The sequence below is a fragment of the Salvelinus alpinus genome, chromosome 5, assembly GCF_045679555.1.
Source record: "Salvelinus alpinus chromosome 5, SLU_Salpinus.1, whole genome shotgun sequence".
NCBI classification, from domain to species: domain Eukaryota; kingdom Metazoa; phylum Chordata; class Actinopteri; order Salmoniformes; family Salmonidae; genus Salvelinus; species Salvelinus alpinus.
In genome coordinates, this window is record NC_092090.1 from 38,222,259 (window position 1) to 38,235,167 (window position 12,909).

Consider the following 12,909-nt stretch of genomic DNA (forward strand, 5'->3'; position numbering starts at 1 on the left):
AGTCAAACGAATATTAAACTGACTATTCAAAAGTCATATTATTGTGTGGCTGATCGTAACACCAGTCACACAAAACGATAAAGACTACATTTCTGCCACTGTGAGAACTTTGTCGGAGCCTATGACCCATACACATGAAAACCAGTAGATAGTGCTGACGTCATCCACATATTCCTATGGAAAACTCCTGATGGCGCATGAAGTGGAAAGTATTTGAAATGCACCATGGGGCTGAATGGCACCAAAACACCGCTAAGGATCATGTTGAAAGTGGCCGTAACTGGCAAAGAATCATGGTCGGTTGTCCATTTTTATCCGGCTTGAGTCAACCTTAATGTCTATGGCATGATGGCACGAGCCTCCTCGTAGCCTGCCAGCCCGTGATTGGTGACAGCATGGAGTTCTGTGTGACGACAAGTTTTGTCAGAACTTTAAAGTAATTCATATGGGATCGAACATAATCATAATATACACAATTTAGAGCCCAAAACGCCCCCCCCCCCCCCCAAAAAAAAAAAACATTAGGTGGTTCTGGAGATTGTAATTTACAAAGGCTTTCTATTGTAGACCAGGGCTTTTTTTTTATTTTTTTTATCCATTATTTTATTTTGTGCTTTTGGAACCAACCAGCAGCGCTCGTGACTTCTGTCTCCAGACCGGGCACTGGGGGCCTGCTATGACCGAACGTAGTGGTACTTAATCGGCAGACCTAGACCCTGTCACACTGAACGAGCCAAGACGTCCGAAAGTCATTTACAACCTAAGAATTTGCCCACGACATGGATATTTTGTCTGGGAAAGCAAAATGGTGGCATAAAACAGCTAAATTCCTATAGTCTGTGCAGGACTTTGGCTACCTTTCTACTCTAATCAAACCCTATGGCTATATCACAACCGGCCGTGATTGGTAGGCCCATAGGGCGGCACACAATTGGCCCAGCGTCATCCGGGTTTGGCCGGTGTAGGCCGTCATTGTAAATAAGAATTTGTTCTTAACTGGCTTGCCTAGTTAAAAAATATGGAGTAATGATTTACTTGACCTGTGTTTTGATAAGAGACTGGTGTGATTCTCTGAAGGTCCCAGCCCAGGCATCTGAGTCATCAGGACTTTATTGGAAATATTCTTCCTGAACAATAGACGTGTGCTGCTGAACTATCTAAAGAATTTGCCCATCCATTTAAGATGTTTCTCAAATAACAACCACTTTCTATTGTCTCCACCGTTAGAAGTTGATGAATGCCCTATATGTCTATTTATTTAACCTTTATTTTCATTTGCTGTGAGCCTATGTCAAATGAAATGTCTTACAGCCAAGTATTCTGTCAGTGTTGGGAGACACTGGGTTTGGCGTCGTTACTTACCCTAATCTTTCTCCTGTCATTCTGGCTGCATAGATCTTTACTGAACCATGAGCAGGAATATTGGAGGTACTAAACGGGGTATGCGTAATGTAGTAATGTATTTTCATGTTCCTCTCTTGCAGGCATTTCAATCTGCGGATGAAGAGGGACACCAGCCTGTTCTCTCCAGACCTCAAGGTAGAGGTATCAGGAGTGGAGGCGCACTACGACCCCTCCCACATTTACACTGGAGAAATCTTTGGTAAGTCCAGCAATTATTTCTGGAACGGCAAAGTCCTTGTGCACACAGACACAATTACGATAGTTACCAGGGAAACGCTTCCCGCATCCAATTTGATTATTTGCTTTTGCGTTGATCTGTGGTGTGTGGGTGTGCGCCAGTGTGTTGTTGTGGGTTTGGTAGCGTTGGCGGGCTGGAGTTGTGCTTTTGAACGTTGTTAATGGATATCATTCTCCACTCCACTCTGTCTGTGTGTTTGCGTATACGTTTGGAGAATGTGTTAGTCACGTTCCAGCCTCACATCCTCAGGATCCTCCCCATGCCCGCAGCAGAGCTCACATGTAACACAAGGGAAAACAAGGCCAAGGTGTGTCTGTCCGGTCATGTGACGTGGTGTATTTGTGTGAAGCTCTCAGATCCCAGCGGGCTCATCTCCACTCCCACCTCATCATTCTCAGATGCTGTCATCTCTCTTCTCCTCTGCTGAACAGACTGTAATTCAAATCAGACTCCACTAGAGCAGCACTTCTCATCTCTATCAAATGGAAATCTTGAGATCTGTTTCCTTTTAGAGAAGCAGCACTGTGTCGTTCCAAGGACGACGATGTTGTAGCCTATTTCTCAGATGTGATTTGTAATGCAATGGAAAGGTTTATCCAGACAAAAAATCCAGCAAGCTTTTTCTTGTCAATAATAAAGGTGGACATTCAAAGGTGGAATTTAGATTAAGTCAGAATAACTGTGCATTTACCGCACTGATATATTCATTTATTTGCACAATTTCAGAATCAGAAATCTAAACGTTGTACTTCTGTAGTTGTGCTCTGCTGTGAAGGCCATACTATTTGTGTCACCTTTAATATCTCTCAGTGTTTAAAAAAAATGATTATTAATTTATATATATATTTTTTTTACCCCCTTTTCCCTCCAATTTTCATGATATCCAATTGGTCGTTACAGTCTTGTCCCATCGCTGCAACTTCCCTACGGACTCGGGAGAAGTGAAGGTCGAGAGCCATGCGTTCTCCCCGAAACACGACCCTGCCAAGCCGCACTGCTTTTTTTTTTAGAACCTCCTTTTCTCCTGTTTTTCAGACATTTTAACATGTCTGCTAAGATCCTATTACAGTGATGTCATAAAAGCCCCACTCATTTGCTGTGCACTAGCTAAGTTTCCATCCAATTGGAATATTTCATGCAAATATTCAAAAATCTGGATGAAGAAAATGTGCACATTTTCCCACCAGTGGTGTGTTTCCACCAAACTTACTTGTTGCAGATAAAAATCTGTGAATTTTAAGTTTTCATGTACCGAATAAAAATCAAAAGTTCAATGTAGTGATGCACCAATATTACATTTTTACCCTATACCGATATCCAATATTTTCCTTGCCAAAAAAACAGATACCTATAACCGATATTTAAAATTTTAGCGGCCTTTTAAGCATTCTAGTACAGTTAAATAGTTAACACACACACATGGATGCAGCGGTCTAAGGCACTGCATCTCAGTGCAAGAGACGTCACTACAGTCTCTCGTTCGAATCCAGGCTCTATCACATCCGGCTGTGATTGGGAGTCCCATAGTGCGGTGCATAATTGGCCCAGCATCGCCCGGGTTTGGCTGGGGTAGGCCGTCATTGTAAATAAGAATTTGTTTTTAACTGACTTGCCTAGTTAAATAAAGGTTACACACACTGACCAAAATGGTATTTTATTGGGGTTTACGTATGTCCCCATTACCAGTCAAACATAATCAAAATCTATTTCTTTCACTTACTTGCTGTGCTGTTATGATGTTCATTTGTTCAAGCGTTTCATTTTCAACCAGGATTTATATGGAACGCCGTTTGGGTCTTTGCGTGTCAAAAAAGATACACGTCAAAAGATAACACTACGTGACGTGTCAAATAACACTATTTGACGTGTCAAATAACACAACATAATCCGTTTCAATAGCTGTAGTTAGCTAGCTAACTAATAGCTGTAGTTAGCTAGCTAATCTAAAATAACCCTAATTTATAAGACCGTTCTTATTTGATTATTGGTGGTCAGACCCATCTGTGAAGCTAGCCACAATATTGGACTTTGCGGTTAGCCTTCAAAATAAAAGTATGGCATAATTCTATTTGCATTCATTTGCATCACTGTCAATGACATACTTTTATTTTGAAGGCAAACCGCAAATTCCACTTGTGCCTAATCCTTATTGTGTCTAGCTTCACAACACATAACCCGGTCTGGTCGAGCTTCACTAGGCAGATGAAGCTAGCTGGCTGCTTATAACGTTAGCTTTGGGCAACAGGGTTAAGTAGCTGGCTAGCTATTTGTTTTCATGAACTGAAGTTCAATTACAATATGCGAACAACAAGTGGCAACCTAGCTAATACTTACTCACAAGTATTCCTAAATCCTTGCTAAGAATAATTGAAATGGTCATTGTTTTCAGGCTGGTTGTAATTAGTGCTAGCTAGGTACCATGTTAACGCTAGCTACCCCAGAAGTTGCGGTCAAACAAATTATGCTTTATTACCAACTCTGTTCGTGGCCAGTGTTTGCTTGTTTGCAGACTTTTTTTAAACATATTTGACAGTGCTACTGTATCTTTTTTGACACGCAAAGACCCAAACCGCGTTCCATAGTATGTATGTTGTGAAGCTAATAGCAGTGACGCTATTACTGTCTAAGTCCGGTAGGGCAACATCTGAAAAATAGCGCACTTAGTAGTGTGTACCGGTGTTCGACCAGTCGGCGAAAGCCAACTTCACCCACGACGGAGAACGGTTGATTGTCAAGGGCAGTGAATTCCATTATCTTGGCTTTAATGGATTTTGGATTTGAGTCTCGCTGAAATGTTCTTACTCTTTCAAATGACTGCTCGACTTGTTCATTGCTCAATCCACACAGCAGACATTGTGGGCTAGGTTAGGGATGCTGTGTTGCACGAGTAACGCAACATTTTTACGTGGCGTCATGTACCTATGTTATATAGGTATGCACGGCAGCTTTGACATCGGTTTTTAACATCGGTGTTAAACAAGACCTCCGCCTATACCGATGTTGGCATTGTTAGCTAATATCGTCCGATTCCGATATGTTCACCGACTATATCGCGCATCCCTAGTTCAATGTGTTTCCAGTGCATTTTCAACTCTAGCGATCGTTTTGTCACAAACTGGTGCGATAAAAGGTAAATGTGCCTACTCTGGTCTCGCAGATGGTCTACAATGCGGGTAGGCAAGTCCACATGATGAGATGATTAAGAATAAGAGCTAGAATTTTTATTGTCAAGCATCGATCATCATGTCACCAGAATAAGACCCTCGATATTTATTGGAAAGGAGCATCAAACTCATCACGGGTGCCCTTTCACCACGCTGTGAAGTTCATTAGCAGCGTAATAAACTGCATGTTTTCCCAAGTCGTAGTGGGAGGACCACACACCATATCATCGCGTGCCACCAAGCTTACTTCTATATGATGGTTATTATATCAATATTTGCGCATAATGGTGTTTCTACTGCCATTTCGTGCATAATTAATTTTAGACATAAAGATCCCACCTGTCGAACAAACGCATGGTCTGTAGGCATTTATAAACTTGTATCGAAACTTCCAGTTTCCATCACAGCTGTTGTGATTTTTTAAATATACACGGTATGCCTTTACTCGCATAAAAACTGTGGATGGAAACGTGGTTACTGATAACTTGAATTGCCAAACTCACTCTGGCTTACTTAGGGAATAATTAGAATAGTCAGAAGATTATGTTTATGTTTACCGAGGCCTTGATGTATGACAGAGAACCTTAGGCTTTGCAAAATCAAATCTAAAACCTTGCTCTCCCCCCCCATTCTTTTTGTATGTGGACAGTTTCTATACAAGAGATGAAACGCTGCAAGGAACACGTAATATTGTCCTCAAAGACCATGTTCCCCAAGCTTTATGAGCTTTTTGGCAGTTGCTAATCTTCAGAGAAATAGTGGTCGGGTAATCATCACGCTTCAGCAAGCAAGGCCGCTTGCCAAAGGCATAATTGCTTCAATAACAAAGTGTTACAAAAATGTAATACTCTAGAATACTGCAATTAGGGATAAAGATTGCACTCAGAGTTGAATTGCAGTAAGTGGCAACATCTTTCTCTTCTCAACCCTTTTCTGTCCTATACAGTGCCTTCCGAAAGTGTTCATATCCTTTGACTTATTCCACGTTTTGTTGTGTTCCAGCCTGAATCAAAAATGTATTAAATACAGACAATGACTAAGTGAAAACATGTTTTTTGAAAATTTTGCAAATGTATTAAATGAAATACAAACATTTCACATCCCTGAGTCAATACATCTAATAATCACCTTTTGGCAGCGTTTACAGCTGGGAGTCTTAAAGAGCTTTTGGATTGTACAATATTTGCACGTTATTTGGTTTAGAATTCTTCAAACTCACCTATCACAGCCATTGAACTTGAACTGTTTTAATGTCACCATTGGCCTCATAGTGAAATGCCTGAGTGGTTTCCTTACTCTCCGGCAACTGAGTTAGGAAGGATGCCTGTATCTTTTGTAGTGGCTTGGTGTATTGCTACTAGCGATGCACCGATATTACATTTTTGGCCGATTTAATGATATCCTATATTTTCCCTTGGGGGAAAAATGAAACCGATATTAAACATTTTTGCGGACTTAACTTTTTAACTGTACTATAATGCTTAACACACACATGGACACAGCGGTCTAAGGCACTGCATCTCAGTGCAAGAGATATCGCTACAATCCCTGGTTCGGATCCAGGCTGTATCACATCCGGCCGTGATTGGGAGTCCCATAGGGCAGCGCACAATTGGCCCAGCATCGTCCGGGTTTGGCTGAGGTAGGCCGTCATTGTAAATAAGAATTTGTTCTTTAACGGACTTGCCTAGTTAAATAATGGTTGCACACGCACACACACACACTCTGACCAAAAAGTTATTTTGTTGGCATTTACGAATATCCCCATTACCCGTAAAACATAATCAAAACCTATTTATTTCACTTACTTGCTGTGCTGTTTCGTTGTTCATTTGTTTAGTCATTTCATTCTCTTCCAGGATTTCATCATACATGTCAAGCAGTGAAGTTTCAGCTCTGTCTGCCCGTGGCCTCTCTTCCTCGGTGCGCACTGTCACTGTGTCCGTTTCCATCTTGTCCAGCTGTGTATGTAACATTTCACGTAAACCCTGTTTCTTGTCTGCATCGAAGTATCGGTTCTTGTACATTGCATCGAGCATGGTGGCGACATAGTAAAGAGAAAATGCCTGTTAAGCAGGCGTTTCAATGCCATGACAGAGGGTATCACGTCTGCTGCAGGCGCAGTTGATGAGCTTATTTCTCGAGTCAGTTGTTCGAATGGAGCTAGTTAGTGGGTTCATGTTTCAAACATGTTCTCAAATGCCATTGAAATGGCAGCAGCGGTATGACAACCAGCACATTCATGAGCATGAAATACGACTTTCCTCAGTACGAAATCCTCGACGACCCACTGTGCTGTCAGACTCAGCATGCTCATGGGACTGATATCCCTGGTCTGAATGTCAGTCATGAAGCTAATAGCAGTGACGCTATTACTGCCACTACTCCAGTAGGGCAACATCTGAAAAATAGATCACTTGGTAGTGTGTACTGGTGCTTGACCAGTCGACGAAAGCCAACATCACCCACGACAGAGAACGGTTGATTGTTAAGGGCAGTGAATTCCATTATCTTGGCTTTAATGGATTTCGGCTTTGAGTTGTCTCGCTGAAATGTTCTTACTCTTTCAATTGAGTGCTCGATCCACACAGCAGACATTGTGTGGGCTAGGTTAGGAATGCTGTGTTGCATGTGTAGCGCCAAATTTTACGTGCCGTTATTACGTCATGTACCAACGTTTATATAGGTATGCACGGTTGCTTTAACATCGGTTTTTAACATTGGCGTTAAACTAGACATCGGCCTATACTGATGTTGGCATTGTTAGCTAATATCGTCAAATTCCAATATGTTCACCGATATATTATCTTGGCTTTTATGGATTTCGCTTTGAGTTGTCTGGCTGAAATTGTCTTACTCTTTCAAATGACTGCTCGACTTGTTTTTTATTTTTAGGCCAGTAGAGAACAGGTTGTCATTTACAACTGCGACCTGGCCAAGATAAAGCAAAGCAGTGCGACACAACCAACAGAGTTACACATAAACAAACGTACAGTCAATAACACAATAGAAAAATCTATGTACAGTGTGTGCAAATGTAGTAAGGTTAGGGAGGTAAGGCAAAAAATAGGCCATAGTCAAGAAATAATTACAATTTAACATTAACACTGGAGTGATAGATGTGTTGATGATGATGTGCAAGTAGCGATACTGGGGTGCAAAAAAATAATAACAGTATGGGGATGAGGTAGTTGGGTGTGCTATTTACAAATGGGCTGTGTATAGGTACAGTGATCGGTAAGCTGCTCTGACAGCTGATGCTTAAAGTTAGTGAGGGGAGATATAAGTCTCCAGCTTCAGTCATTTTTGCAGTTCGTGTCAGTCATTGGCAGCATAGAACTGGAAGGAAAGACGGCCAAAGCAGGTGTTGGCTTTGGGGATGACCAGTGAAATATACCTGCTGTATACCTGCGTGCTACGTGTGGGTGTTGCTATGGTGACCAGTGAGCTGAGATAAGGTGGGGCTTTCCCTAGCAAAGACTTATAGATGACCTGGAGCCAGTGGGTTTGGCGACGAATATGAAGCGAGGGCCAGCCAACGAGAGCATACAGGTCGCGGTGGTGGGTAGTATATGAGGCTTTGGTGACAAAACAGATGGCACTGTGATAGACTACATCCAGTTTGCTGAGTAGAGTGTTGGAGGCTATTTTGTAAATGACATTGCTGAAGTCATGGATCGGTAGGATAGTCAGTTTTACGAGGGTATGTTTGGCAGCATGAGTGAAGGAGGCTTTGTTGTGAATTAGGAAGCCGATTCTAGATTTAATTTTGGATTGGAAATGTTTAATGTGAGTCTGGAAGGAGAGTTTACAGTCTAACCAGACACCTAGGTATTTGTAGTTCTCCACATATTCTAAGTCAGAACTGTCCAGAGTAGTGATGCTAGGCGGGCGGGCAGATGCGGGCAGCAATCGGTTGAAGAGCATGCATTTAGTTTTACTTGCATTTAAGAGCAGTTGGAGGACACGGAAGGAGTGTTGTATGACATTGAAGCTTGTTTTGGAGGTTTGTTAACAGTGTCCAAGGAAGGGCCAGATGTATACAGAATGGTGTCTTCTGCATAGAGGTGGATCAGAGAATCACCAGCAGCAAGAGCGACATCATTGATATATACAGAGAAAAGAGTCGGCCCGAGAATTGAACCCTGTAGCACCCCCATAGACTGCCAGAGGTCCGGACAACAGACCCTCCCATTTGACATACTGAACTCTATCGGAGAAGTAGTTGGTGAACAAGGCGAGGCAATCATTTGAGAAACCAAGGCTATTGAGTCTGCCGATAAGAATGTGGTGATTGACGGAGTCGAAAGCCTTGGCCAGGTCGACGGAAACGGCTGCACAGTACTGTCTTTTATCTATGGCGGTTATGATATCATTTAGGACCTTGAGCGTGGCTGAGGTGCACCCATGACCAGCTCGGAAACCAGATTGCATAGTGGAGAATGTACGTGGGATTCGAAATGGTCGGTGAACTTCTTATGGCTGCAATCCCGGTAACAGGATCGATATGACAACAGCCAGTGAAAGTGCAGGGCGCCAAATTCAAACAACAAAAATCTCATAATTAAAATTCCTCAAACATACATGTATCTTATACCATTTTAAAGGTAATCTTGTTGTTAATCCCACCAAAGTGTCCGATTTCAAATAGGCTTTACAGCGAAAGCACCACAAACGATTATGTTAGGTCACCACCAAGTCACAGGAAAAAGTCAGCCATTTTTCACGCCAAAGAGAGGAGTCACAAAAAGCACAAATAGAGATAAAATGTATCACTAACCTTTGATGATCTTCATCAGATGACACTCATAGGACTTCATGTTACACAACATGTACAGTGGGGAGAACAAGTATTTGATACACTGCCGATTTTGCAGGTTTTCCTACTTACAAAGCATGTAGAGGTCTGTAATATTTATCATAGGTACACTTCAACTGTGAGAGACGGAATCTAAAACAAAAATCCAGAAAATCACATTGTATGATTTTTAAGTAATTAATTTGCATTTTATTGCATGACATAAGTATTTGATACATCAGAAAAGCAGAACTTAATATTTGGTACAGAAACCTTTGTTTGCAATTACAGAGATCATACGTTTCCTGGAGTTCTTGACCAGGTTTGCACACACTGCAGCAGGGATTTTGTCCCACTCCTCCATACAGACCTTCTCCAGATCCTTCAGGTTTCGGGGCTGTCGCTGGGCAATACGGACTTTCAGCGCCCTCCAAAGATTTTCTATTGGGTTCAGGTCTGGAGACTGGCTAGGCCACTCCAGGACCTTGAGATGCTTCTTACGGAGCCACTCCTTAGTTTCCCTGGCTGTGTGTTTCGGGTCGTTGTCATGCTGGAAGACCCAGCCACGACCCATCTTCAATGCTCTTACTGAGGGAAGGAGGTTGTTGGCCAAGATCTCGCGATACATGGCCCCATCCATCCTCCCCTCAATACTGTTTTGTTTGATAAAGTTCATATTAATATAAAAAAAATCTGAGTTTACATTGGCGCGTTACGTTCACTAGTTCCAAAAACATCCAGTGATTTTGCATAGCCACATCAATTTTACAGAAATACTCATCATAAATGTTGATGAAAATACAATTGTTACACATGGAATTATAGATATACCTCTCCTTAATGCAACCGCTGTGTCAGATTTAAAAAAACTTTACGGAAAAAGCAAACCATGCAATAATCTGAGAACGGCGCTCAGGAAAAAAATATAATTATCCGCCATGTTGGAGTCAACAGAAATCAGAAATAACATTATAAATATTCCCTTACCTTTTGATGATCTTCATCAGAATGCACTCCCAGGAATCCTAGTTCCACAATAAATGTTAGATTTGTTCGATAATGTCCATTATTTATGTCCAAGTAGCTAGCCCTTGTTAGGGCGTTTAATACACAAATCCAAACGCTCGTGCAGGTCCAGCCGAACGTTGGACTAAAAAGTTATAAAAGTCGTAGAAACATTTCAAACTAAGTATAGAATAAATCTCTAGGATGTTTTTATCATAAATCTTCAATAACGTTCCAACTGGAGAATTCCATTGTCTGTAGAGAAGCCATGGAACGCAGGTCGCTATCATATGAAATGCGCGACCTGGCTTTCTGACAGACCTCTGACTCAAAGAGCTCTCATCCGGCCCCACATCACAGTAGCAGCCTCATTCAAGTTTCTAAAGGCGGTTGACATCTAGTGGAAGCCTTAGGAAGTGCAACATAACCAATATCCCACTGTGTATTCAATAGGGGCTGGGTTGAAAATCGACCAACCTCAGATTTCCCACTTCCTGTTTGGATTTCTTCTCAGGTTTTTGCCTGCCATATGAGTTATGTTATACTCACAGACATCATTCAAACAGTTTTAGAAACTTCAGAGTGTTTTCTATCCAATACTAATAATAATATGCATATATTAGCAACTGGAACTGAGGAGCAGGCCGTTTACTCTGGGCACATCTGGGCACCTTTCATCCAAGCTACTCAATACTGCCCCTGCAGCCATAAGAAGTTAACTTGGCTTTTGAAGACTTTGGAAAGGCAGGGCAGGATGGATATAGGTCTGTAACAGTTTGGGTCTAGAGTGTCTCCCCCTTTGTAGAGGGAGATGACTGCGGCAGGATCTCAGACGATACGAAAGAGGTTGAACAGGCTAGTAATAGGGGTTGCAACAATTTCGGTGGATCATTTTAGAGAGAGAGGGTCCAGATTGTCAACCCAGCTGATTTGTAGGGAACCAGATTTTGCCGCTCTTTCAGAAAATCAGCTATCTGGATTTGGGTGAAGGAGAAGTGCGGGGCGGGGGCTTGGGCAAGTTGCTGTGGGGGGTGCAGAGCTGTTGGTAGGGGTAGCCAGGTAGAAAGCATGGCCAGCTGTAGAAAAATGCTTATTGAAATTCTCTATTATCGTAGATTTATCAGTGGTGACAGTGTTTCCCAGCCTCAGTGCAGTGGGCAGCTGGGAGGAGGTGCTCTTATTCTCCATGGACTTTCGTGTCCCAGAACTTTTTGGAATTAGTGCAACAGGATGCAAATTTCTGTTAGGAAAACTAAGGATAGCTTTTTCAAACTGACTGTGTATATTGGTTCCTGACTTCACTGAAAAGTTGCATATCGCGGGGGATATTCGATGCTAATGCAGTATGCCACAGGATGTTTTTGTACTGGTCAAGGGCAGTCCAGTCTGGAGTGAACCAAGGGCTATATCTGTTCTTAGTTTTAAAAAAATTGAATGGGGCATGCTTATTTAAGATTGTGAGGAAAGCAATTTTTTAAAGAACAACCAAGCATCCTCTACTGACGGGATGAGGTCAATATCTTTCCAGGATACCCGGGCCAGGTCGATTAGAAAGGCCTGCTCGCAGAAGTGTTTTAGGGAGCGTTTGACAGTGATGAGGGCTGGTCGTTTGACCGCGGACCCATTTCGGACGCAGGCAATGAGGCAGTGATCGCTGAGATCCTGGTTGAAGACAGCAGAGGTGTATTTTGAGGGCAGGTTGGTCAGGATGGTATCTATGAGGGTGCCCATGTTTACAGATCTAGGGTTGTACCTGGTAGGTTCCTTGATAATTTGTGTGAGATTGAGGGCATCTAGCTTAGATTGTAGGACGGTCGGGGTGCTAAACATATCCCAGTTTAGGTCACCTAACAGTATGAACTCTGAAGATCAATGGGGGGAGATCAATTCACATATGGTGTCCAGGGCACAGCTGGTAGCTGACGGCAACAATAACAAGCGGCAACAGTGAGAGACTTATTTCTGGAAAGGTAGATTTTTAAAAGTAGATGCTCGAACTGTTTGGGCACAGACCTGGATTGTATGACAGAACTCTGCAGGCTATCTCTGCAGTAGATTGTAACTTTGCCCCATTTGGCAGTTGTATCTTGACGGAAAATGTTGTAGTTGGGTATGGAAACCTCAGAATTTTTGGTGGCCTTCCTAAACCATGATTCAGACACGGCTAGGACATCAGGGTTGGCGGAGTGTGCTAAAGCAGTGAGTAAAACAAATTTAGGGAGGAGGCTTCTGATGTTAACATGCATGAAACCAAGGCTTTTACGGTTACAGAAGTCAACAAATGAGAGCGCCTGGGGAAT

At 42.4% G+C, this 12,909-nt stretch overlaps 1 protein-coding gene across 1 annotated transcript in view; it reads left to right on the plus strand.

Moving 5' to 3' along the window:
• The window catches only part of LOC139576063 (disintegrin and metalloproteinase domain-containing protein 10-like), a 94,502-nt gene that overhangs the window by 55,604 nt on the left and 25,989 nt on the right, over positions 1-12,909 (plus strand). Inside the window, exon 3 of the mRNA XM_071401710.1 lies at positions 1,485-1,603. Coding sequence (XP_071257811.1) covers positions 1,485-1,603 — 119 coding nt within the window. The remainder of the gene's footprint in view (positions 1-1,484; positions 1,604-12,909) is intronic.